The sequence below is a fragment of the Mesitornis unicolor genome, unplaced genomic scaffold, assembly GCF_000695765.1.
Source record: "Mesitornis unicolor isolate BGI_N332 unplaced genomic scaffold, ASM69576v1 Scaffold53617, whole genome shotgun sequence".
In the NCBI taxonomy this organism is placed as follows: Eukaryota; Metazoa; Chordata; class Aves; order Mesitornithiformes; family Mesitornithidae; genus Mesitornis; species Mesitornis unicolor.
Genome location: NW_010198104.1, coordinates 1 through 27,529, shown reverse-complemented (window position 1 = coordinate 27,529; position 27,529 = coordinate 1). Strand labels below are relative to the sequence as shown.

Genomic DNA, 27,529 nt, shown 5'->3' with positions numbered 1-27,529 from the left:
TATATCAAGAAGTTCTACAATGAAACTTGGGAGAGAAGATACGGCTTCTCGGTGGATGAAAACACACTGACTCTCCTCTGGTCCATTACTGTTTCTATTTTTGCCATTGGTGGCCTTGTGGGTGCCATTATTGTTACTCCAATTGTGAAGTTCTTTGGACGGTAAGTGTTTTGGAAAACTTCTAGTTTCTAAAGTAGTTTCTCACTGAGTCTCTCTAGAAGGCTTCACCTTTATCTTTCTAAAAAACCCTCTTCACTAGAATGCAAATTTAATCATCTTCAAATTATAAAAGCTCATTTCTGAGAGCTCCAAATTTCCAGGTAAAATCAGTTCCTTTCTCTCTGGCCTTACTGTGCATCATTTGAGTTGCAGAAGCCATTTGCTCTGAATGAGCAGTGGGTTGAGATGTCAAGGAGGTTGAATTGTCAAGAGTGCAAAAAGAAAATACTATAAATCAGGGAAGATTTCACAAAGGATTGACAGATTCTTGTTTCATGAGTCTGCTGAGTATCTTACTGTACACAAAAAAAGCTAACAATATCTCATTTTTTTCTCAACAACATTTGTTGTCTTATGGCAATAAAAATTTGCTCTTTTATTTTTCCTTCCTTGTGTGAACTTAAAATACAGTTTGAAGAGCTGAACTAAGGTGAAATTTGTGCCTGGTCATCCCCAAGTTTGGGGATGCCTTCCCTGTTCTTAACCATGCAATATTTGACCAAGTTTGTGCTGATGTGTGTTTGCATTTTTGGTGGAGGTGCTAATTACATATTTCTGCAAAATTTTTGTTTCATACAGTCTTCTAAAGAGAACTTTAAAAGTGATTTGTAATTTACTTATATTTAGAAAGGCATGAAAATGAACCATTAAAACATTCATCTTAACTGCTTGTCTGGCTTTTCATTAATTGTAAATTAATTTAATAATTTTTTATCAGTTAAATCACTGGAAAAAGTCATCACAACAGCTTAAATATAAGCATCCACCTCCACTGTTCTTACATCCTTGTTCCACATTTTGACTATTTCCATCACTGTAAGAAGCGTCAAGGCCTGTTTGTCATTATCCCAACTCTTCCACATCCCATTTTTCACCTCAAAGAGTATGGTTTCAGGTTCTTCCATTTCATGCTTATAGCAGGTCAGTATTCTCTGGTCTGTAAATCTGTTATGCATTCTTCATTAACCTATTCTGTCCCTTCACTTCACCATTTGCTTTTCAATTCTTAAATATTTTTCATAGTGACATTCTCTTTTTTTTTCTTAGTTTTGCAATTTCTTCTGCCAAATCATCAATTCGACTTTTATACGCTTCTTAAATATTTTAAACTATCCCTGACTCAGACTGATTAATTCCTGAAATTGTTTCTGAGTCTTCTCTACTTTATTAAAAAATGAAGTTAAAAAATGCATTCATAGAAGTCTTGAATTTTTAGTGAAGAGTAGAATGACTTTGTGTACAAGTTTGTCAAAGTGGTGGCTGACCTCAGCCATATAAATAGCACTTTGATCTTGCAGGCCCTGCCCCTGTTTATTATGTTTATCCCTGTTAAACCATGAAAACAGCCCTCGTAGATACGGTGTACGAGTACTTGATTAGTGATGGGAAGGGATTGCGTCTCTCAGGGACACTAGGTAGAGGCTGCTCATCAGTGGGGGTCTTGAGTTTGCTGTTCACACTGCAGTGTGTTGTCTGGTCCAGGAAACCAGACTGGCTTATCGGTACGGTAATTGAGGAGCACATTATGAAATGTTGGCAGAACAATAATATACTTCGCTGTTAAATTGTTTAAGTGTAGGTTGGAGGGTTGTATATATGATGAAGTGGAGCTCCACTTACACTGACGCAGAATAATGAACTAAAGGAGATCAAAAACATTAGTCAGAAATAATGTATTACTTCAAAAAGAGCACTCTTGAATCATGCTGCTGTACGGTTAATAACGTGATTTCCAAATTACCAGATTCCTAGGCCGTACTCACTTTAGAAGATATAGAGTAATTTTGTTAGACAGCCTTCATCCACATAAGCATAAATCCCATGTTCAGATGTGGCTTTGATACTTTGTAATTTAAATTCTCTTCTGCCAAAGAGCAGCTGCTGTTGCATATCCTGACTGCCCAGAGGGATATGCTCAGGGGACTGCTTACCCACTGCTAAGGAGGCAGTGGAGGAGGTTTGCAGGAGAGAGACAGGGCCTTCCTTCTAGCACAGTGAGCTGGTTTGAGTATGAAGCAATTAAGGGAATTTGTCTGGATTATTTTAGCAATCTACTGCTTTGTTACTCAGATGTCATCTACTGTAGCTGAAATGATGATCCAGTATTCAATCTGTTACTGGCTTTTATTTAAACACCTAGTTTAAAGAACACACAGCTTGTTATTTAAACACCTAGTTTCCTTACTATACTTTTGAAATTACAAGAGATTAATCATATGAGATTTTGCCAAAAGCCAAGGACAGTTCTGAGAAAGAGATTCTCAAATGTTTTCAATATCCAAACTAAATAAAAAGGAAAGAGGAAGAAAAAATCTTTAACGCTTAGCTCTGTTTGTGTCCAGCTGTTGGGTGAACTGTCTGTCTCAGCTGGGATAGTTATAGAAACTGATTTCTATTGAGCAAATGGCTCTTCTTTTAGTACTGTTTCAGACTGGGTACAGGGTTGGAAGTGACATTCCTGCAACAGAACAGGAAGCCATTCTTAGAGACAACCAGTTTTGGTACTAAATTGCAAGACTTACCATTAGGCTTAGGATGTAGCTGCTCTGCTTGTGACAAATGCTCTGTGCTTAATCACAAGTTTTTTGAAAGCATCTTCCTTTTGGAATGCATAAATGCTTTATTTCTTTTGGCTGGAGAAAATCTTGAATTATTTAATGGAAGGAACAGAGATCTTCATGTGTAAATGAATGCCAGTCTACTGTTTTTAGTGCAATAGCTGTAGGAAAATCATGGAACTGGAGTCCAGGTTCCCTTTCCGAGGCCTGGCACTGTTTTGCACATTAGCTTTAGGTTGAGTCCTCTACTCCTCTGTTTACCCTGTTACAAAAAAAGAGATATTGGTGTGTTCTATAACCTTCAGCAAGACTAGAAAATGAAATGTGCTATGTGAGAACAGGGTATGGTGTATGTATTTCAATAGGTTTCATGTACCATTTGGACAGTTGCTTGATGAGTTTGAGATTTGGGATGTGAGAGAAATGATTAGGCTGACGAACTCATCATTGTGTGTTTGTTCTTATGGTGGCTTAGTGTTGAAGTTTACATGCTTATGCTTTCTGAGTGTGGTTAGCACAATGATCTGACAAGATTGGTTGGACTTTCCCAAGGGAGAGTGTCTTCTGCAGTGCTTTATAAAGTGTGGTATCTTTATTAGAGCTATATAAGCAGTGGTTTGTTGGCTTTTTTTGATTTGTTTCTTTCTACTATGCCTTGTTGCTAAGGCAATACTATTTTGATTTACATGACCAGGAAAGCATAGGGGTTTTTATGATTGTAGCCTTTTTGAATACATTATGACCTGACTGGAAGTAAACTTAGACAGCATAGGTAGTTTGGAGGGCTTCGATGTATTTTTTTCTTAGGAGCTATGTTGAGAAGTTGTTCCCACTGTTTATGTTTGTGGTGGCTTGGCCCCAGGTGGCAGCCAAGCATCCAGCCAGCTGCTTGTCACTCCTATGTGGGATGGAAGGACTGGGGAGAAACAGGAAGAACAGGAGCGAGTTTGAACATGGGTCAGACTAAAGAAAAGGAAAACTCCAATTACTGTCACGGGCAAAACAGACTCAACTTGAGGAATTTAACTTAATTTATTGCCAATTAGCATAAGTATTTAATTGCTGATCAGGTATTGGGAAATAAATCCTTGTCATGGACATCCAGCACAGTGTTTTCACTACCAAAAATTTACATGCTTTAAGAGTAACTCTCTAAACAGTGTATTACTTCCTTGTTTTCATTTTTTTTCAATCTGGCAAAGACAAAATCCTTTTCTTTAACCTGGGCTAGTTAGGCTGCACATTTCTATCATTTGCTGCATAGAATAAGGAGTTCCTGGCCAACTTTTACTAAAAAGATAATATTTTGTAGGTTTTATTTAAATTGAAGAAGAAAGTAATAACTTTTGATAAATGTATAGCACTTATATGTATATTGAATATTTTGAATCTATTTCTGATATTATTTATATCACTTCAGCCCTCTCTGATTATATGCATTTGAAAATCTTTTCCAAATTCTAAAGTCATCACTCTTGACAGTTATGTTGTATAAACATACTTTAAATGAGCTGTATGTCATTGTTTGGTCTTCAATGTTCTTCATTCAAACAATGTTCAAAAAACACTAGAAAGCAGGAAAACTGTGTACAAATACAACTGTTAAAAATGTTTCCTATCAAAAATTTATTGATCTGTCGTAACAAGTTGGATGACTGGTTCAATGGTGGGAAATTTCTAGTTGGTACCTACATGTTGAACCTGAGAAGAATGAGGATCTCTGGGTTAGTTTGTTACCTGCTTTGGAAAAGAAAAGGGTAGACAGCCTTTCTGGTCACTGCTGTTCTTTTGCATGGAAATTACAATATATAGAAATTGAATATCCATTGAGAATACTTACAAATTTAATACTACTTCCGTTTTTTAATAAAATCAGTATATTTTCAGCCTGTGCCATTTACTGTCAAAGTTAATAGAATCCTCATAATTCACATCATCAGTGATGTTTATCTCCACGTAAATTTGTTTTCAAATTTGTTGTTTCCTTCATATGTTGTCGTGAGTGGGATTGAAGGCTTCAGTATTAAGTTGTATCTCTAGAGCCAAAACAAGACTGCTTAATTATGTGATTGGTAAAGACAAAGCTTCATGCTTTACCACGTATAACTAAGTGAGGTGACTCACAGATGGAAAACGTAGGATATGATCATTCTCTTGCCACATAATTGTGAAAATTATGGTGTGTTGTCTTGTGTTAGATCATAAGCAGTGCAAAGCAGCTATCTCGTTGTGATGTGCTGTGGAGAGGCCATCATATCTGCAGCAGGTATCACTTTCAAGGCTGAACCTGATGATAGTGGCTTCTCCAGCCATTCGCCTGCAGGCTTTGGTTTAGCAAAAAGCCACTTAAATTCATATTTGTGGAGAAATGTGTATAAGATAGCAGAAATTCTCCAAGTTCCATATTTTGGTTAATTTCAACAATTTTTGCAAAGAGGTTGGTTTTTATCACTCTTGAGAACCCAAGTGTTTTTCCTAAGTCTACAAGTAGTAAGTAATTTTCCTCAATGTATGTTTTTAATATCATGGGTTTAAGGATGAATTATAATGACATAAATATATCAGCAGTTGTCAAAACGGTAAAAAGCATTAAAAATGCATATAGTTATATCAGCTTATTGCAATCTGAAGTATATTCTCTGGTTCCTGCATACATACATTTACTCAGAGTATGCTTGTTTATATTCATATGTAGAGTCTTGGGCATGGCACTTGGGTTCTTAGGATGCGTAGGATGGCTAATTGCCGTGCCTTTGAAGTACATCTCTTTAGTTAACTGTGATATGTTTTATTTTAAAGTTGTGACGTAGGTTTGAAACTGTATCCATTTGGGTATAGTGTTGTATTTTGGAACTCTATGCAATACGTAAGAGGCAGTGTTTGTTAGGCACTTTTGGGTTTTTTTTATGGGTATTTAAGAATAGTAGCCTAGTGTACTTTGGATATGACTGGCTTTAACTGTCATGATGCTGGTATCTATGTAAAATATCTTTTCCTTTTAGGAAATGTACGTTGCTCCTCAATAATGTGTTTGCAGTGACAGCTGCGTTGTTGATGGCCCTCTCCTTGTTGGCAGGGTCATTTGAAATGCTGATACTGGGCCGCATTATAATGGGTGTTGATGCAGGTAAGCTTTTACCATGCTGTATGTACCTGAAAGGCTTGCGCTGTGCATAATCTTTCTCCTCTCCTCCAGTTAGTTTTCTTTACATTAAAAAGGCATTTCAGGAACTAGCCATGGGAGCCAGGACTAGCCAGGGACTCATCGCACTAGAGCAAACCACCAGAATAAGGGTCAGAGGATCTGATGTTTGGAGAAGACACCAAGATGGATGCTAGCCACTGCCGTCTACCCTGGTTGTTCTTACCCCTTTCCTCCTCCAGCCCCTGTAGAATGTATCAGTGTTCATGCCATGAAAAAGCTTTGGCTAGGAGAGTGTAGGCTATTTATTAAAGCTGCTTGCTGCTCTGTGTTAAGAAGATCTTGGATCCCATGCTCATGCCAGTAGGATTAAGTGGAAGGTTTTGTGTGTCATCATTCACTCCTAGCAACATAGACTTCCCAGTTTAAAAGTGAATCATGGAGGCGCTGCTGCACCAGAGTAGTCTTGCAGCTAGCAGTGAGGTTCTCAGTGACTTCACAGATTGATAGATGGTGAGAATTATATACCTAAAGTGGAGACAGACTGGATGACTTAAGATGTTTTTATCCTTTCAGTGTAATTACCTGACACTAAACAATGGAGTATGCTTTGACCTTTGCATTGCTAAGCCACCTTCCTAGCACAAACTATCCAGTTCTTTGAAAGTGGATGTGTCTGTCACTTGCAATGTGAAATTCAAGGGTAATTTTGATGCTGAATGTTATTTTTTGTCTCAGATTACCACTAAACAACCAAACTTCTGAAGCATTGTAAGTTGCCATTGCACTAGCCAGGGTTATGCATTTGTTTTCTCCTGGCTTTGAGCAGCATTCTCACCCTTATTTTATGCCTGCTATTAAGAGTTCTTTGCAGCTGCAAGCTTGTATTGAGAGGAACATCTGCTAATGCTCTTTAAAGTAAAAATACTTCATCTGACAGTGACTGCTTTCTCTGCCTGATGCCTTTGGGTTTTTGTTCGTTACCAGTACCAGTGCTAATGTGATTTTGCTTGCTTTGGAGTGAACAAATTTAAAACGTAAATTCTGTTCTCCTAGTGATTCTCATCTCTGAGTAACCTTTGGTGCTACTCATCAAATAGCAGCCTACGCATATCACTGAAGATCTGTAACAGATAATCAATCTCATGGTTATTAAGTGGTGCAAGAGTAATTAGACGTTAGAGAAGATAATTCATATTATCCATGGATAGATATGATTTTGTTCATTGTGTGGTTTTTGTGCCGCTCTCATGAGCAGATTAGCACTCAGACTCCTTTCAGGAGACATTTGTTTCCTACCTGACATGATGCAAAGGCTATTTGATGCAATACGTGTTTTTTTTCCTTCCTTTGTAGGCATTTCTCTGAGTGCCCTTCCCATGTATTTGAGTGAAATATCTCCTAAGGAAATTCGTGGTTCATTGGGTCAGGTCACAGCGATTTTCATCTGTATTGGTGTTTTCACTGGTCAAGTTTTGGGGCTACCAGAAATATTTGGGCAAGTAAGTATTTAACAGATGTTTTCTCTAAAAGAGCACAAGCATGCTTAAAGTGTTGTATTTTCAGATTTTGACTGAGTTCCTTATAAAAGTGGAAAGCAAAAACATTGTTTTTCGTTTTGAAGCACTTTGAAAAGTGGTTTCTTCCGTGTCTTTGAAAAGCATGCATGTGACTGAATTTGGTAGTAGTGGCAAGCAGTTTTAACAGCTTGAGTGGCTTGTGTGGGTGCATATGCAGGTTTTCCCACTCCTGTTTTCTTGGTGTATATTTATTTTTGCTGATTCCCAGTTTCTTTGTGTACCATGAAAGTGCTTAAGAGTCTTTTGCATTTTTCATTTATTTATAATTTTTAAAAGTGAGTTATAACTGAAAAAGACTTGATTAGAGTTTATGTAAGGACCTGAATAGGAAGATACTTGCACAATGATTATAGTGTTCCTTGTAATAATGTACTCTAACTTTAGACTTGTGCAAGAACAGAGTTAATATATACCTTTATGGAAAGAGATTATCTATTCTGATACAAGAGGTTATCTTGCTGTTGTAGGCTGAGATTAACTTGGTGGCCACTGGATGTCATCATTACTATGAATAAATGAAGTCGAGCATTATTCAGGCTGGTACTTGGAAATACTTTTCATCCAGAGATGAATCTTCAAAGCAGTATGGAGGAAATGTCTGCAGCAATCCTTTCACAATGAAACCTGAACCAAAAATTCCTTCTGACAGTCAGCAAAAGTAGTAAACAGTTGAAAAGTGAGGAGCTCTTGTCCTCCCATGTCTATCCAAATTCAAGTTCTTTGTAAATATGCGATACCATCCTCCCTGACACTTTTATTTTTGCTTGACCAGCTCTCCAATTCTGTCCCTTTATCCTTGGACTCACTTATCCTCTTCAGCTCTCCTGAAGGCAAATGATTTGATTCAACTTAGCCTTTATTGAAGGGCAGATTACCCCCCCCCTTGCCAAAGCAACAGATTTTATGAAAAAGCTTAAAATGGTTTTCACTGACTGTCATTGTGTGACTTCTACAGATGTCCCTTCTCTTGCTTTTAAAGCCAGTCTGTTACAAATGAGTGTTTTAAATGTTAAGAGGCTGATTTGACTGCTCAGAGTATATGTCAGCTCTTATGTAGGAGATTTTTAATTTTTTTCTTTTTGAAACATGCATACACTTTAAAAGATGTGATGTCATGAAAATTCTTATTTCCCCATTTTGTCTGTGGGATATTTTGGATAGGAGATACTTATTCCTTGATTTCAGCTCACTCTTGCTCTTTTTTTTCTCTTCTTCCTTTCCACTCTCAAATTGTAGAAGCTGTGATTCTGCTTTATTATGCAGTTAATTAATATTACACCATTAAAGACAGCCATTAATTTATGTAAGAATATACTTTATCTGTAGAATTAGTTCAGGACAGATAAAACTGGAATTGTTGCCTGTTGCATCTTTTCTCTGACTTCTGCTTTGACCTCCCTTCCCGTGGTGTGTAAGGCTTTACTGAGCTGTAGTTGTTTCCCCTGGAGTTGCCCCCAGCGGCTACCTTGCTCCAGCTGCTTCTCTGACCAGAACAGCAATTTGCCATAGGTAGGCCAGTGGAAAAATAGCTTTTGTTTACTTTGGAAGCCCTGTTTTATACACCTCAATGTTTCTGGGTTGTGTACCCAGAAGCTTGTCTATCTGTATTGCACTGTTTCATAGTAGATAGTGTGTCATCTGAATAACCTTGCTTTGCTTGCATCCTGAGACTTACTAGGGCAACACTTTCTGAATAATCCCTAATGCTATGGTAGGTGTTTCTGGGGGTGGCGGGGTGGGGTGGGGGAAGTAGAGCAGATAGAAAAACAGTAAAATTCCTGATGTGTCCATCTCTTGAATGCTCTGGGTAGTTTTGGTCATCCTTCTTTAAAAAGGGTATAATCAAGCAATATCAGGAGAAGGGAGCAGCAATGACCAGAGATGGGAAGTGGCTTTTTGAGGCGAAAAGGCTGAGTTAGGGCTTAACAACTCTTATGGGTAATCCCGTGCTGCAAAGTAATGCAAACCAAAGTACATCAGAGAAGACTCAGGATTTGTCTTTACATGGCACACTGTCTTTATCTAGATTATCAGCTTATATTTGCATGCCCAAATACCTGAGCAGTCCTGTTAATTTCAGTGGGACAGTTTATATCCTTAGCAACATGCTTTTTTGTGGAGCCTATTGTAGTATAGAAAATGATAGTTTTCAGTAAAAGCTTAAAAGCAAAAATTAGTGTAGGACTTGGTGAAAATAAACTAGGAATTTGTCTCATCGGTTCTGGTCTCCAACTTATTTTTTTCCCATCGTCAGTCTCTTAAGTTTGGAGCAAGAGTTTGAGGAGGTGGTTTAAAGTACTCCTGTAAATGCTCTGCAATTGAGATAGACTTGCAAAAGGGGACTCCAGGTTACCCTGGTCCCTGCCATTCCTCTGACTGCTGAGCTCATATGGTGTTTCTAAAAGCACAGAAGAAAAGCTTCTTTATATTCTTGTAGTAAAATGCAAAACTCTGACTTGAAGGCTAGAGCCTTCCCAGAACAGTGTTTTAAAACTTAGAAGGAGATACATTGGTGCTTGTAACTGGCTGCTTAAATCCGTAATGGCATGGTATCTACTTAGAATAGCTCAGAAAAACACCCTTACAAAGAAAGGAACTTATCAATACAGTCTTTTTTAAAAAATCCACCACCAACAACAAAAAGGAAAAGCACAGAAACCCAGAACAAGAAAACCTTTCAGCATTTATTCAGATAATCACCGATTTCAGCAGATGTTTGTATGCCTTTCTGAGCCTGGATTGATCATGAATATCTGGATGGAAATCTACTGCACTTCCTCGAATCTGGTACCAGACATGCCAATTTTAGAATTGCTTCAGGTAGTGATTTGGAGATGGGAATCCTTTTTAAAGTATTCACTGGCTTCCCTTTTTTATCTAGTAGTGGGAAATTTCCTTCATCTCTTCACAGTGACGCATAAGGCACAGACTTTCTTATTGCTGAAGCCATTTCCGTGTCATTTATCAGGGCACTTGCGCTTAATTACAAGCTGTGAGTTGCTGATGAGGGGCTTGGAGTTCACCTCACCCAATAGTTGATGCAGCCAAGGGAAGCTGCTGTGCAGCCACTGGGCTGGAGATGCACAGCCTTGGTGGTGGTGACAAGGGCACAGAAACGCTGCCAGGACCCTCTGGGTTGTTGCATATTCATAGCTCAGTAGCACCCATGGGAAGATAAGGTCTGCTCTGTAACACTTGCCCTGTTGGTGGGATGTCGTGGGTGTTGATATATTTGTAACGGAGATATTAAATGAGGTATTTTGTTTGTATCTATTGTGGACCAGCTGAGATGATGTATTTACTGGAGATTATAAATCAACATTTTATTGGTTCCACCAGACAGACACAACAGTATTTATTCATCCTTCTTCTGTACAGAACTCATTAAGCAACACATGGAAAATCATCTGTGAGTCTTCATATTTGTAAATGAGTTTCAGTCCATTAAAGTTGTGCTGTGAGACTTCAATTCCTGAAGTTTTAGGAACAACACATGGCTGATTTGCCATATGTAATAATATAATGTTGCAGTTTTGCATATGGGAAGGAGAACATCCTGTGGGAAACAGACTTAATGGCAGAGCATCTAATACTTGGATGAAACTTTATCATCGATTAGGACTGCTTTCTCATAGACTACTGAAACAGTGCCCAGCTTACTCTTGAGAAGACAATATTTCTATGTAGCAGTACTCTTTTTAATTAGGTCAGTTGGAAAAGCAGTAGACAAGCTTTTGTGAAAAGATGTCCTTTGACAGGTCTGAAGTAAAGAAAGACTTCAAAATAGCAGGTTGGAAGTTGAGAGCAGTTGCTTATGATTTGTAAGACTGCTTTCTCCTGATCCACTGAAACATAGTTAACACATGTAACTACCTTAGATAGAGCATTTGTTTTTATTGTCTAGACGTTTACAGTTTGACTTTTTGCTTCTTCATCAGACTTAAGAAAGTGAACTTTTACACTTATTGTAGTTGACCTATTAACAGGCAGTACCTGTCTGTGAACCTCAGCTTATCCTCTGTGAGGTGGACTCTGCTTTGGACGTTCGTGATCAAGTAAACCTTTTAGGTTTGCCTGTCTCCTTAGTGCTTGGGTATCTGGTAGTTTTTACAAATCTGTTACTAAGCAATAAATCTAAAATGATTTGACCTGTCACTTCCTTCCCAGTGTGCTTCATGATTAACATTTCAGTTCTGATTTCCATTGTCCTTTGTAAAATCACCCATTATTGCAAGTTCATGTCCTAATATGTAAATTTGTCCTTTACAATTTGGATATTAATGCTGTGGCAAATTGGTCAAGCATCATAGGGTAGCATGCAGTCATCATATTGAGTAGTAGGGTATATTTTCTAGACTTGTGGGTTTTAGTTTGCTTTTGAAAATCAGTTTCTAAACCGCTTGTCTAAAAAAGTTTTAAGATTAAATATTCAACTGTTTCAGTTGTTTTTAAAACAACAAATGTGCTTCGAGATTTTTTTTTCCTTAACCTTGATATTCCTTAGTCTAGCCCTTATAACTTCAGTTTGGCAAAATATAATCACACAGAAAAGAATTCTATCTAATGTAATTTCTAGGTGCCTTGAAGCATTTTGCTTCACCTCATGCTGCAGCCCCAGGAGGATGCAGGTCTCTGAAGTTGTGTGTGTCACATCTGCCAGTCCCACAGGGACATCTGAGGAACCCTAGGGCATCAAAATGATACTATGTGCTCGTGTTTCAGGAACTGAAACTTATCCTCTTCAATTATTGACATTTACTGTTTCATATTTTATTATTTATGGAAGTTAATCTGAGTGTACATGCATAGCTTAAAGGAAATTTAGTCAGAAATTTTGTGTACCTCTAACATACCTCTAATATTTCTTTCTGAAGACGCTCAAGTATGTATGCTGACTGCTAATAATAATCCCATTTGAAAGCTCACCATTTACCATTGCTTTTCTCAGAAATTTTTACTTTTCTCAGAAATGAATAAGCAATGAAGACAAATTATGCCATTTAAGTGTTCAGTAAAAAGCTAGTTGCTACTCCAATGAAACGTTGGACCAAAAAGCATCTTGGGAACTTGTAACAGATACTTGTAACATCTCCCCCTCCATATGTACAACATGATCTAAAATGTAATTTAATGAACAGAAGGTCATGGGATTTGGACACCAACTGCTTTCAAGGCTGTTTTAAGTCCTGATCCAAAGATGGTTTATTCAGTAACAAAAACTTCCTTCCCACTTCTGTGACTTTCAGATTAGTGTTGTACTGCCTTAAGTCTAGAAACTTTCTGTGTTGTTTAATACCTGGGAAGACACTGAGACTTGAGCACTTGTTATTGTCAGAGCTATATCAGTAGTAGGCACATAAAAATAAATATCCATGTGGGTGCAGAGCAGAGATGAAATACACATATTCTCTGGGTTGCCTCTGTGAGAAGGTAAGCAATTCATAACTCTCTTATTAAAATATATTTTGACAGAAATGGGTTGCAGGAATGGCCATGCAAAGAGAAAATTATATCCAGCAGGGATGCAGCTGTTAGGGAGGTTAATGTCTTCCTCTGCAGTCAGAGGAGGTTGTAGAGCCGTATTTGGAGTGGCATGAGGAAGGTAAGAGGAAGGTGGTTGTCCTGCACGTTATGCAAGTGGCTGGTCTGAAGCCTGAGATACAGCTCATTTCTCAGCTGCCTCAGAATTGTCGCCACTGTGCCATACCCTTGACTCAAGGAAGAAAAGACAGTTCTAATGCTAAAAGATTAGTTCCATCTCAGTGCTTTTTCAGTCCTTGTCCCCAAGCCAGCAAGGTTGTCCTTTACCTTGAGGAGTGTTTTAGGTGGCACAGTAACGGATTAATAGAGAAATGCTGCTCATGTGCAGCTTTCTCAGCTTTGCACACCCAAGTAAATTTACTCAATCTGTCCTGAGCGGGGGTGTGATTTTTTGTATGTGTGACAAATGGAATATTCCTGACAAGTTTTCGTGCCTAGTCTCTACTAAAGAAGATAAGATTCAGTTGGTTGAACTTAAGCATATAGTATCATTTTGATGCCCTCAGGTACCTTAGGGTACCCTATGGGACTGGCAGATGTGACACAGAAAGCTCCAGAGACCTGCATCCTTCTGGGGCTGCAGTGGGAGCTGAGACAAGATTCTCCCAGATGTTTAGAAATTATACTAAATGTAAAACCTTTTGCCTGTGTGTGTGATTATATTTTGCCAAACTAAAGTTTTAAATGTGTTCCTGCTTATAGGAACATGAGAAAGAAGATACTGCCAAATCACTAGCTGGTGGACATTTTTAGTATCTTGCATTGGATGCAAGAGGCTTTTGTCCTTTTGCTCCCCACATATAAAATGGGTAAAATATGTAATTGTACATGAAAAAGGTATTGTGCAAAAAAATCGTTGCTGTGTGTGAAATGTTCAGTGCTGTAGTAAACACGTCGTAACCCCACCCCGCAAGGAATTAACTCCAGAATTAATATTTAAAGAATTTTGGAATGGTGGGTGGTAAATAGACCAATTCACTGAGAGATCACAGTTCATCCTGCGCAGAGTGAGAAAAAGGAGTATTTATCTTGATACCATCTCCTACCAGTTTCAAGCAGTAAAGCTAAATGAGCCCTTGATAGCTCCATGAGACAGCATGACTGTTATCCTGGGTTGCAAAGCAAGACTGGAGTCCTCTGGGCAGTGCCTTGTGTGGGCTGCTTTCTACGGGCAGGCATTTGGGGCTTGCATTTGGGGTGCAGTAATTTCCCCAGGGCTCTGGAATGGATGGGAGACAGGGATGTGGGAAGCATACCCTGGGACAGTTGAGGTCAGGAATGCTCAGCTGGACATGGGGGTCTCCACAACAGAGAAACCCAAACTCAGAGCAGGGAGAAAACAAGGAGCTGGCCTGCAGTGTAGTGGTTGATAGTTGGGAATGGGAAGTGGGATGCATGTCAACACTACACTTTTTAAATAAATAAATTATTTGAAGAGAGAGAATAGAGCCTGTGGCAGTCGTGTGTTTCCTTACTCAGTCTTTTTTATCTTGTCATACATCTCATACTGGAATACTTAATTGGTCTCAGTAAGTCTTTCCAAAAATGAGTGCTCATGTACAGGGCAGTACAGCACTTATTCCCACCTCTGTTTTATGACCCTGTCGGTGATTCAGTTCTCCCTTTTAAATACTTATATATATGTGCATATTCTTAGCCTTTTCTTTGTTGAAAGTGTCTTCAAATTTTGTCAAAATCTTCCTAATTAGTGAAACTATTAAATGTAACCAAGCTTAAATAGGTCATTGAACTTAATATGACTGACTGGTCAGCTGTCAGCAGTGCCTATTGACATTTCCCCGTGCCAGTTTCTTTTCCACCTTTTAATTGATACAGTAAGTTCCATTTTCTGCATTTTAGCTGATCACTCTCTGACATGGTAACATTTGCATTGCTGTATTCTGGTATGATTCAATCTTGTCTAATTTGCAGTTGATAAGTCCATGTCGTGCTTTATCTGTTTCCTTTTTTACCCCCTCCACCTTGGATTTTTGCAGCTTTGCACTTTATTATATCAACCTTTGAATGAGTCTGTGTTTGTCAGACTCGCTCTACTATTTAACTGTCTTTTGCAAGTACATCAAAGCTGGGTTTTTCATGCTCCAGCCTAAGCAAATATCCATAATGTGACAGTTTAAAATTAAAATCCTGCCATCTTGACATATTATTTGTACCAGTTCTGAGCAGGTGATGAGTCAGGTCCCCTGTAATTAAAATATTTAATGCTCTTTTGAGTTTTTCTTGAGATAAAATGGGATGTGGTTGTTTTCATTTCTCTCAGTAGTGTCTGTGTGCCTCTCCTTACGGATGACAACTGAGGCAAAGTGTTAATGTGTCTTCTAAGTCATGCCTATGCTGTCTTCTGCGTTTACCTTATTATGGCTTCTGAGTATTGTCCCAGCTTATATCCTGTCCTATTCCTCTTTTACCAGCATCCTTTAATTCCCTTCATAGGGTCTAATTCAGCTTGATTCTCAGCAATTTATATTTTATACTTTGAGACCAACAAATGTGTGGACCTTTTAAACTCATTTTAGTCCTCCTATTTATTTTTCTATAGTGAGATGAAGTTTGACTATGAATAATGTAAATTAAGAGAAAACCAAGTAGAACTCATGCTCTATAGCATTGAATACATGGCATCCAAAAACTTTTGAAATGGATGAAGTTTCCATTGGCTTCAGTGACTTACTAATCAACTCATGCCAACAATGGCAAGTGGGAGCGGATTTATGATTGTTTTTCTTTAAAGTTTTAAAAGTTAGCATAATAAAAAGTAAAGCAGAAATCCTTCATAGAGGTAATAAAGGAGTCTCGGTGTCTTATGTGGTGAAAATAGAGGGCTTTTTATTATACTGTCAGTGTCTGTTACTTATTGTGAAGGGTAAGTTCAGAAGTTCAGACTCATAGCTTTTTCAAAATAACACTTGCAGAAGAGTTATTTGAGAGAAACGTGACCAACTGGGAGACTTTGAAAGGGGTGAAACCTTATTCCAAGTAAGTGTCCATAGGTTGGCAAAATGTTAATAACAACATTATTCAGGAGAAACTTTTTATTTTCTTTGAAAAGTGTCCTTGGCATTGTGGAAGAAACCTACAAGATATATAATGTGCTGATCAAAAGTAAGATTCTTATCTAGAAGTACTGTAAAATATTCTAACACCCTACAAACTTTTTGATACAGAACATAGCAAGTGTATTTATGTGATGGGAAATAATGGTAGAGAATAAGTAAAACAATGAAAATTTTAGTGACTTTGTATGGAAGAAATGTCTGATTCTAGACAGACATAGACTAAAACTGATCAGTTGTACTGCCTGTTTTCTTAAGGTATTCTTTACAAAGAGATGTTTTAATGTGATTTATTAACTGATCTTGAAGTCTTAAACTGAGTGTAATTTTCTAATTTTTAAAAATAAGACTAAGACTCATTTGTTTATAAATAGATTGTTAACCACTCTTGGTTCTTCTGTATTAGGTGAAGTTCTCCACTCAACTACATTTGAAAAAAAAATAAAATTCAGAATGAAGAAATAAGATCTTGAAGTCCTCGTGGTAATGGAGACTCTAAGGAAGACTGATAAACTTGAGCTTTAAATTGCTTGAAAAAAAATACTTTCTCAAGTTGTTTTCCCATCCACAGATTAAAAGAAAAAAAACAACCCCAAAACAACCTTAAAGTGCAGGTTTTCGTTAGGAGTTTCATTAGGAGATACTCCACCTTTTCTGCCTAGGAGTTAAGTTATCTCAGGACCAGTTCAGATTCAGGGCTTGGATTACGTCCTGTACCATGCAGTACGTTGTGTTTTAGCAATTCCATTGCTAAAGTGGAAGAAAGTAAAATAAAAGCTATGAACAGAAAGTAGCTTGGGGGGTTCTGACTTTTGATTTGACTGTGGAAAATGATATTGGAAGAAAATGGATCCAGCTCTGTTTAGGGAAACGTGGTCTCTGAATGGGTGGATTCATTCTGATGGAGGGACAGGATCCAAACCCCCGGTGCCTCTTAGAGCTCAGTCAGCCAGGATGCAGCACAATCTGTCTTTGATCTAGCCAAGCTTTTGAAAATGTGCTAGACGTGATGCCTGAACAGTAGGCTACTGAAGTCTCAGCAGGCTTTTCAATTAAGAACCATGTCTCAAATTAGAAAGCATTTAATTAAATAGATGAATGCTGAGCTTCGAGAAAGCTATGAAAAAATTTCATCTTGGTATTCAGTTGAAACAGAAGGTATCCTAAGAACATGGACAGATCGAGGGCCATTTTGCAGAATACTGCTGCCACATTTCTCCATCAGCTACTTGAAAGTACCCAGTCCTGAGAAGGAAGCTGAGAAAGCTGGATGAGCTCTCTTTACTGCATTTCCCAGCCTTTTCCTGAAAGGACTTTACTCCGATCACCCTCTGTAGCTGGTTTTAAATAATGAATGTTTGAGAGTGTTGACAACTTTGTTCCAGTTGACTTTTAAAGAAAATTATCAAAGTCAGGTTGTATCTGAAATCTGCTAGTAGTTGACTAAAGTCATATAGTGGTGCTATATATAGGTGCTGGATAGTGCAGCACCCTGTGCTCTTCACCTACACCATGGTGGGGCTCTGGCAAGTTAAAACTGCCTGGCTTCTATAGTGAAGACTTGCCAGAGAGGGGTCATTGGTGTTTTGTGTTGATGGGGATGCTGCAGATAGATCTTGTGTCCTTGTTGAAGACTTCCAGCAGATCTCTTGAAAGGCAATAGAAAAAGTACTTTATGTTTCATGGACTTGAGAACAGGACTGTCAGTGTTTCATTTGAACATCTGAGCTTAGTTTGCTAATTCAGAGTGGGCAAAGTTATTATCCTTAGTTACACTGCCATAGAACCAAAAGAGTCTTTAAGGTCCTGTGATTCACTGAGAGAGTGGTCAGTCACTGGAACAGGCTTCTAGGGAAGTGGTCACAGCACCAAACATGTTGGAGTTCAAGGAGCATCTGGATGATGCTTTTAGTTCTATGGTTTAGTTTTAAGTAGTCCTGTGAGGAGCAAGGAGTTGGACTTGATGATCCTTATGGGTCACTTCCAACTTGAGCTATTCTCTTTGTTATTTTAGGTGGGAGGATAAGTGAAACCAGCTTAAGAGAGAGAATCAATGATTGCAAAAGAAAAACATTAATGAAGATAACCTCACTACACTTAGCCAGATATCTGTACTTCACTCTAATTGTGTTAAACTGTATATTTCTTCTTTTCTGAATGGAAATGAAAATTGACCAGCTGTGTGTTAGTTGTACCTGTGAGACAAATGTGTTTTTCCAAGTAGAAGAGACTTGTGGTGATACCTCAGCCCAGTTTGGTTCATTCCCAGCAGCTATGAAATGCTGAATGGTCACTGCAGGAGAACCACAAAATTGTGCTGTACTGCAGATTAGCTGAAATGTTACCAGGATTTTACCCATACTGTGACAATTAGAGGAATGAGCCAAATTGGACTGGGGTTTTTTTGGATCAATTAAATTAGACTAAGAGACAGCACGCAGGTATACGTAACTATATGAGAATAATGTCATACGGTTTGTTAAAGCTAATGAGTGATACCACTGTAAGCAGGGACTTGTAGAATATATATTTGAGTATATATTGTATTTTTACATGTATAGTTGTTGCTGAGGGAAAGGAAAAACCTGTTACGTATTGCTGTTTTCCAGCTTCCCTGCCTCTCTCTTTCCACTCAGTCAGGTGATGGTTTGAATTCTGTCTTACTTGACCCTTGAGTAAGGTGATCTGAGGGGGAAGTGTTCAAACTGCTTATGAAGCTCAGGCAGAAGACATCACTCTGCTCACTGACACAATATGTTGAATGATGAAAAGTTACAGCATTTCCCATCAAAGCTGTTTTTCTTCCTAGTATCACTATTGGAGAGTATTACTGACTTATGTTTGCATTGCTTTGCAGGAATCTCGGTGGCCGTACTTATTTGGAGCAATCATAGTTCCTTCATTGATACAAGTTGTGATTCTGCCTTTTCTTCCTGAAAGTCCTCGTTACCTTCTGCTTGAGAAACATAACACAAGCTTGGCAGAAAAAGGTATGTGTTACTTTCTTGCAGCAAAGGATGTTTATGGTAGGGATGCAGACTGGAAAGTAATTCTGATACCACAGTAAAAGCAGAATATTCCAATGGGAGAAATTTTCTTGGCAATTATTTTTCCCTCACTTTTTTGTTTGTCTTTGTGTGTGTAAATATAACTGTTGCTTTGATTTTTTTTTTTAATAAATTAAATTCTCCAACAAACTAACCTATGTGGCATTATGCATGGTGATACAAACCTAACCAAATCATCCAGCTGTTGTGGGTCGGCTACTATATGCAAGGTTTTTTTGGGAGTGAGAGGTAACTTCAGTCTTCATGACTGTTCCTTATCTACGGTCTTTGGAGTTTGGCTGACAAAAATACTGATTCTGTTGCTGGGTTTTGTTCAGTAGTCACTGTGTTAGTGACTCTGCTTCTGTAACTCGGTAACCTTTGTAGATGTAATAAAAACCTCATACACCTATTTAACTGAATATTTTCAGTGCTTCCATATAGCTTACTTCAGTTTCACAGACATAGACGAGAATAATTTGTTCTTACTTTAGGTTCTATGTATAAAAGAATTTGGTTGTGTGATCACAGCTGCTGTATACTCTGCTTCTGTAAAATTACTGCAGTCACTTGTAAGTTCCAGTATGTTATAGCTGAGACAATGTTGAAAATTTGGTTTTGCTTATTATAAATACATGTTAAAAATTGGAGTGTAAAAAGAAGAAAGGAGTCTGTAATACAAAAATGTTTGCAGAACATAACTGCGCTTTAAATATTATTCCTAAAAACTTCAACTGACTATAACCCTTGACATTTTCAGTCACTAAGTAGCTGCTTGCAAAACTATTTGCAAAGTGTGAATCAGCCCCTGAAACTTAAACTTAATAATCTTTTAGCATGAAATAATGCAAATCACTCTATACTATTTCTTCCACTATGAAATGAAAAACTGGCCTCTTTTGTTCTAATGAGCACTCTGAACTAGAAATGGCACACTAATGAAGAGACTTCCATGTTGTCTCAGTTTGGTGTTGGAGAATTCTGTGAATGTTGGAGCCTTGGAGCATTCAGAGATACAGTTCAGTGTTTAAAAAAAAAAGTGCAAAAGCAACAAGGCTTTGGGGAGAGTTCTTTAGCTTTACAGAGTTAGCAGAGGTTTGTTGAGGCAGAGAACAGCTTTCCCGGGGACTGTGAAGGGAAGGGCTTTGCCTGCCAGCCACGGTCAGAGCACCCAGCAGGGATGCAGCCATGAGCAGCTGGGGCTGGCTCTTGGGCTGTAACTTCTGCAGCACCACGACTGGGCTGGGAAGAAAGGCCTTGAGGTGCCAAGTTTGAACTGGCTCATTTCTACCTGATAAGACTGTAGATGTATTTATAGAGCTATGGCTGACAAAGAGTCTGCGTCTGCAATGCTATTGCATAGTGTCACACTTGTTATAGGGACCTATTGGAAATCCTGCCGCAATACCTGGAGACCTCAGCACTGACAGTGAAGCTGGGCCTCTCATAGGTAGAGTTTAAAAAATCATAAAGAAATGGCAGTAAAGCAACACCACCTGCCTTGAAATTCACACCATTTACTGTTGCTGGTAATGGGCCAACTGCAGTCTGGAATGTTTTTAGCGTATGTGTTCTGAAAATTATTTGAAAGCTATTCTAGAAGCACTGGAGGTGGATTTTAGAGTAGAAGACTTCAGGAGAGCAAAGTTACCCACACTTTATTTGGTAGTTGAAGGGAAAGGAGCTTTAGCATTTGGCTTGCTGATTATGAGAAGGTGGCTTTTGTGAGCCACTTTAAAAATAATAAATTTAGATACTCTGAGAAAAAAAAGTGATACAAAAACTTTTCAATGTAACAGCTTATCAATAGAGGCTTTTGGACTTGAATAGTTCTAAAAGAAAAAAATAATACTGAGTTATGTTGTAGTGCAGAGAGGAACTAATTTTGAGTGTAGTCTACAGAGCTTTCGAAGCAGGTAGGGACCAATGATTCTAGGCAGAGCTTTGCAAAAGTCCATAGGGTAGTGAGTTGCCTTCTGCTCCTTGCCTATCAAGCAGCCGCGCTTCCAGAATTGGCCACCTGATTGCACAGGCAAAGTTGCCTGTAGGATATCAGGTGCAAAATAGGTAATGATGATTCTTGGGCATCATTTTGGATGATTGATTCATGGAATGACTGGGCAGGGGACACCTGTGATGTTAGACCAGCATGGAGAGTTGAGAGCCCTCCTCACAACCCCAGAGCATGCAGAGAAATCCAGATTAGGCATGAGACAGCTTTTCTGGAGTAATGCAGTGGAATAACAAAAGCATGTGGGGAGGGGAATTCACAAAATAGAAGGGTTAGTAGCTCTGAACCAACAACCAGGTAAGATGATCTGGATGTCCGCATTATCTGCAGAAATAGGGGAGGAAAAGCCTGAGTATTGGGGAAACCTGGGTAGTTTGTGGGTTATTAAAGAACCCTACTGCTCGTAAGCCATATAATGACAATGCAGTATTCTCCATTTTACTAATGACTACAGTAATGCTTTTGAATTATTTGCCTCTTAGGTTAAATCTGCATATTAATATCAGAAATGTGCAGGTCTGTCTTCTGACTAAATCCTTTTTCTTTCTGCTGACAGATCAAGGCTATTCGTGCAAATATACATTTCACTGTGGATTATATCTTGTTGGAGAAATATAAAACTGTTATTTGTAAAAGGTCTGCTGTATTTAAGGCAGATGACTACATTAGTCTTTTAAAATACTCTGAAATGTACATGTATGTCAAAGCTTCTAAAATGGAGATGACAACATTAATCTTCCTAATTGTTTTAGAGCAGTACAAATGCAGTGGGATAATGTAGGCCACTGAGTTTCCTCAAAGTTCTGCTCCTGCTTTCTTCTGCCCCTTCTGTCCTCAGGACATAACCAGACCAAAATACAAGTGGCCTCATTCTCTTTTTTTGGCAGAGGTGTAAAAAAGCATGATGCCTTTAAGTGGCAAATGAGACTAAAAGCCAGGAGAAGGACCAAAATGTGTTGTGTAAGTGATGAAAAAAGAGAAGGGATGAGGTTAGAGCAGGTGGACAACATGTGTGAACGTAAACCACACCACCATGAGAGAAGCTACTCCATGAGCACAGGAGCAGAGAGACCTCAGATGAGTGATGTCTCCTGAGCCCCACTAACAGGGATCTGCCTGGTTCCCTGCTTTCCCCTGTCCAGCAGTGCCAACGGTGCGTGCTGTGGGTGGCAGAGCCGATGTCTGGCTGATCAGCCATACAGACACTGTGGCTGACTTCCTGGAGGTCACCATCCTGTATCTGACTCCCTGAGACCACCAGGAGCTGAGCTGTCTCCCGTCTCACTGCTGAATGTGAGGGAAGTGGTTTATGTGTTGCAGGGGGAGAACGGTTGACTGGACTTACAGCATAGTCTGTAAAGCTGCTTTTCTCAGGAAGCTGAAAGTCTGGTAATGGGAAGAGGGTAGAACCATCCCAGCTCCCCTCCCAGGTCCCATAATTGACATTCTCTTCTTTTGCTAAGAACAGAAGAGAGAAAAATGCCTGGCATTTGACTGATGTGATCCTTCTTCATAATTCTCACCAGATAGTAGAGGAAAAGTGGGTATTTAAATGGTTGAGGAGAAGGACTTTGGAAGGAGATCATTGTTGAGTTGATAGAGAGCAGTGGGTGTGAAGGGTAACAGGGAAAGAAACAGGAAGAAAAATAAAAACCTGCTGCTAGAATTACATCAAGCAGTTTACTATTGAAGCTCAAGGACAGTAAGACAGGAATTTGACTTTAGTCGTGTATTAATTGCATGCCAAGTGGATCCCTGATCTGTCACTGTGGCAATGATGAAATAGAAATAAAACCAGTAGAAGTACTGTGATAAAATGAAACATTTTTATGACAGACAACATTGGTTATAGACACTTTCTGTTGGAGAGTTGACATGACTCTTGAAGAATACTGTTACAAGGAGAAAACCTGCATTTTCGATGCAGTGACAGTAGCAGGTCATGTAAATCAATAATTCAGCTGGCATCCCAGCTTGCCAGAGAACAAGAATATTGTTATGTCTTAAGGGTCAAGTAACTTAGATAAAGTGTCACAGTAACATCTGTTGGTGATGTACAAAATCTGTTCATCTAGTATGTTCAGTCATACATTAAAACTCCTGTGGTTATGAAAGAAGCATTACACCAGGTATAATGAGATGTGTAGATTTAAATCCTTAGAAAGATGGATTAGAGTTGATACCTTTTGACGTGATAAAAAAGCGAGGCCTTCTCTGATTTTAAAAACTAGGTAGCTAATTTTTTACAAAACCCCTCATGGGCCCCATATGGACATGAGAGATATTAAAGCCAAAGTTACAGCAGGATCAAATTGCTGCAAATCCAGTGATTTAAATGAAATTGTTATGACTGACAATGAGGACATAAATTATTTATTTTTGCTTATCTATGTTTTTTGTATGTCTCTAAGCTTTATGAATTATGCTTATTGGAAATGAAGAAACAGCCATGACTACTGCACTTGCTGCATTATGGTACAGGCTCCATCTCAGATGGCTGCTGGCTGACAAAAGCTGGAGTGATTGTGGTGTGTCTGTTTGGTTTTAAGTTTTTCTTAAACTTCCTATCTTTCACAGAGAACACTTGGTTCACTGGACCCTCTGATACAACTTGATTTACCAATTCTTGTGTTATTTTAGGGTCGCATGTGGATACTTTCTTTTACCTGTACATCTTGGCTAGATTCAAGTGAATCTGAACAGGCTTATTTTGTAAAGATGTAATCCCGAACTGGATGATAACTCACAGATTTAAAGGCATAAGCCCTATTGCCCAAACTACTACCTGTGACCACTTCTCTCTTTTTCTGACTCCTTGTGCCTGGGGCTGGCTCTATTCTGTAAACCACACAATCGCATTTTGATCCTTTAAAATGCCTTCTCAAATTTATATGCTAATTCAGTCTTTATGATAACAGCTGGATTACTTTGCACAGTCCTGGAATTACAGCAGTGGAAAAAAAATTAGTAATTCTCCCCGTAGATGAGTTCTTGAGTGTCCATCTTCAGTTAATTTAAAGACCTGATTGGTTTTAAAGACAGCACCAACTGATTTTGTTCAGACCATTGAACTGCTTTCACATGTTTCACCTTCACTTAGCTGAGATGCATAAAAGCCAGTGGTGTAAATGGAAGGGTTTCCTATCTCCTTTCCCCTTGACTGGAACATGCACTTCTTTTGCTGTTTATAAAGGCACTGTACCAGCTTTTGAAAGCTGAGCACCTAGGACCTTCTAATCCAAGGGAATTGAAAAAGAAATCTGGGAAAGGCCTAAAATTTGCCAGAAGTGTAACTCCTTAGATGGTTGTCAGTGTGGCACAAAAACAAGCCTTCACTATGGAGAGAAGCAGCCAGTCGCAGAGGGAAATGAGTCATTGCAGGGGGGAGAGGAACGACTGCTGTGCTTCTCAGTGCCAATAATGCAGGGGTTTAAAATGTAAAATGAGTTGAATATCACACATAGAAAGACCTTTGAGTTTTCCCATCTCCCTGCTAATGTAGTATTTATTTCCACATTATTTATGTATAACATTCTGATTCTTACGGTACTGAAAAACTGTTAATGGAAGAAAACTGAAGATGTGTTGAGTAGCAGGAAAACATGTTTTTCCAAGAAGACTGAGTGTTGTCTACTCAAAACTATGCATATATAGCATAGCATTTTCTTAGTATTTCTTGACTTGTTGCTAATTTTAAGTATCCGTCAAGGTTTCCTAGTGGCATTTATATCTCTGGTTCTAATACCAGGAAGGGAAGAAAAAGAAAGCAGGTATCTGTATTTTTCTTGTCTTATACTTGGTAATTTTGGTATTTGCAGTTTTTTCACTTCCTGGTCCCTCTAGAAATATAGCAAGCTCCCTTGTGCAGAAAAGACAGATCGCTTTCTTTTTACTTGACTGCACCTATATTTTTGACTTGTGTGCCCTACAGTAATGCCAAGAATTCTAAGGACAGGAAAAATAAAGAAAATTGTGCACTGACCTAATTCACACTGATAAACCAGATGCTTAAAAATCTGAGAGAATCTTTTCAGAGAAGAATTTGGTGATATATGTCTGTTTGTTCTCATTTTATCTGAATTTTTCTTTATCAGTGCTCTACTAATACTGAGGAAAGTGTAATTTAGGTATGAGACAATGACTTTAACATACATAGGCACACATTATTCTAATTTTACATTTCTTGTTGGTGTCTGTAAACACTTCACACTCATTTTAACAAGCATTTAGCATGCCATTTAATAATAAATGGGCAGTGGCACAAGGACAAAACTCAGCAGCTTAAATTTTGGGTTCTGGTCCAAATTTGTTAAATCATTTCTGACTGTGCGGCCTGTGTGAAAAGATAAATCTTATGCTGTTTCTGAGGAATTTAAAAATTCTGACCTCTCCTCTCCCAAGAGAGAAACTGGATATCAGAATAAATGAGTGTTATGAATTGACTCAACACCCAGAGGTGGTCATTGTTCACCCTTTAAAAAAATAATTCTTCTTGTTAAGCAGTCATATGGGTCCCATTAAAATGCAATAGAAGTTCTAACTGCCTCTGAAGATCTTGGCCCAGAGCATGAGTTAGTTCCTCATGCTGCTCGACTAGGAGCCAGGCAGAGTGCACAGCATTGCACATTCGCCAAAGGGACAGAGAAGATTGCCCTGGGGAGGCCACTGGTTCATTTGTGTGACCCATCCCTCACAGCACTGACATGACACTACTTGGCCTTTTCACCTAGTGAGTAAAGTTAGAATTTTGGATCTTCAAAACATAAATGGAGTCTGGGCATTTTAACCATGTCTAGTCAGTGTCTCTGGCTTGCTTGACCATCCAAGTCCTTTCTGTGCTCCAAAAGAATGTATACTTACTGAAAAGCATAGAGGTCGTTTATTTGTAGACAGTACTATCCAAAGTTATGGATAAGAGAAAAATTGTTTTGGCTCTTAGGAGAACTAAGTCAACTTAATCACTTAATAAAAATAACAATTTTAAGTGACCTGCTGTGTAAAGGATTGTATTTAGAGTTAACATCCTGCTGGGTCACAAAGCCTTGTTGCAGGGCTATGTGTAATGCAATTGTGTCTCTGCAGTCATTCCAAGATAAGGAGCATTTTAAGTATCTCTTAAAAAACCAACCCCTGGGGTGTGTTCGTAAGATTGTGACAGAAGTATCATCAGCATATGCGGTATCTGTGAAACAAGGTTGGTGGAGATACGCCACCTCCATTAGGAGGTACCTGTTTGTAGTACCTCTTGGAGGAGACGTGAGATGGAAATCTTTTATTAATCACAGTGGAAGGATATATCAGTAAGTCGTTGATGTGCAGTATAATATAATACTAAATGGTTTGTTTTTTTCTGGGGAGGTGAGGTTGGTTGTTTACTTACATTTGCCAAGTAAATTCGCTCCTATGTCTCCAGAGTTGACAAACAGAAAGTCTTGAACTGTTCTGGGTAATTCTTTCTAATATTAATCAACTTGACAAAGTGAATTGTTGTCTACATACTAGAAAAAACGAGAGGTAATATGTAGAGTAATAGCTGTTCCTTTCGAATGTCTGCCTTTTCTCGGTTTACCAGACCCACATACATTTTTACATCTTAATACTTCTCTATCCAATCTATCTCCAGCAAAGAAGTCTGCTGTATTACTAGACTGCAAAAGTAGCGAAGTCAAATAATGTTCAGAACTTCTTTGCCATTCAACTCTTCTTTCAGATTGCACAGGGCTTTGACTCTGCACTGGACCTTAGGCTATATTATGTATGAATTAATATACAGAAAGATCTGTTAGGGTGCCAAATAATTTATATTCTTGTTGCAGTTTCTGAGACCAATTGCAGGGATGAGCCGGATCATACCCAGAGCAGAATGATGTTGGCAGAAGACTAACTAAATTGTAGCCTATGTGTTTGTCCTGTATGTGGCACACATTTCCATTTCTATGAAACAAGTCTGTTAACAATGCACATAGTGCAAAGTATCTGGCCTAAAGTACATGTCCTCTCTTTGTAGCATTTCAGACCTTCCTTGGGAAAGCCGACGTGTCTCATGAAGTAGAAGAAGTTTTGGCAGAGTCTCGAGTCCAGAGAAACACCAAGTTAGTGTCGATACTTCAGCTCCTGAGAACCCATGCCGTGCGATGGCAGATCATTACCGTGGTTGTCACCATGGGCTGCTATCAGCTCTGTGGGCTAAATGCTGTAAGTGTCCTTCTTCAGGCCATGACATCTCCCAGAGTGCTTCTTTCTTTCTTTTTAATACAAGATTTGTGCTGTGCCATTCAGCAACCCCTATGACTTTACTTTTTGGCTTTTTCTTATTAGTAATAGTTTTGTCATAGTTCAAAAGCTTTAATTGCTTAT

At 38.6% G+C, this 27,529-nt stretch overlaps 1 protein-coding gene across 1 annotated transcript; it reads left to right on the top strand.

Moving 5' to 3' along the window:
- SLC2A9 (solute carrier family 2 (facilitated glucose transporter), member 9) lies at nucleotides 1–27,367 on the top strand (the record flags this gene model as incomplete). Its single annotated transcript, XM_010189024.1, has 5 exons — nucleotides 1–161; nucleotides 5,780–5,904; nucleotides 7,276–7,421; nucleotides 18,972–19,104; nucleotides 27,180–27,367. Coding segments are annotated over 5 exons (753 nt in total), but the record flags the coding sequence as incomplete, so codon positions are not given.
- Between the last annotated feature and the right edge of the window lie 162 nt (nucleotides 27,368–27,529).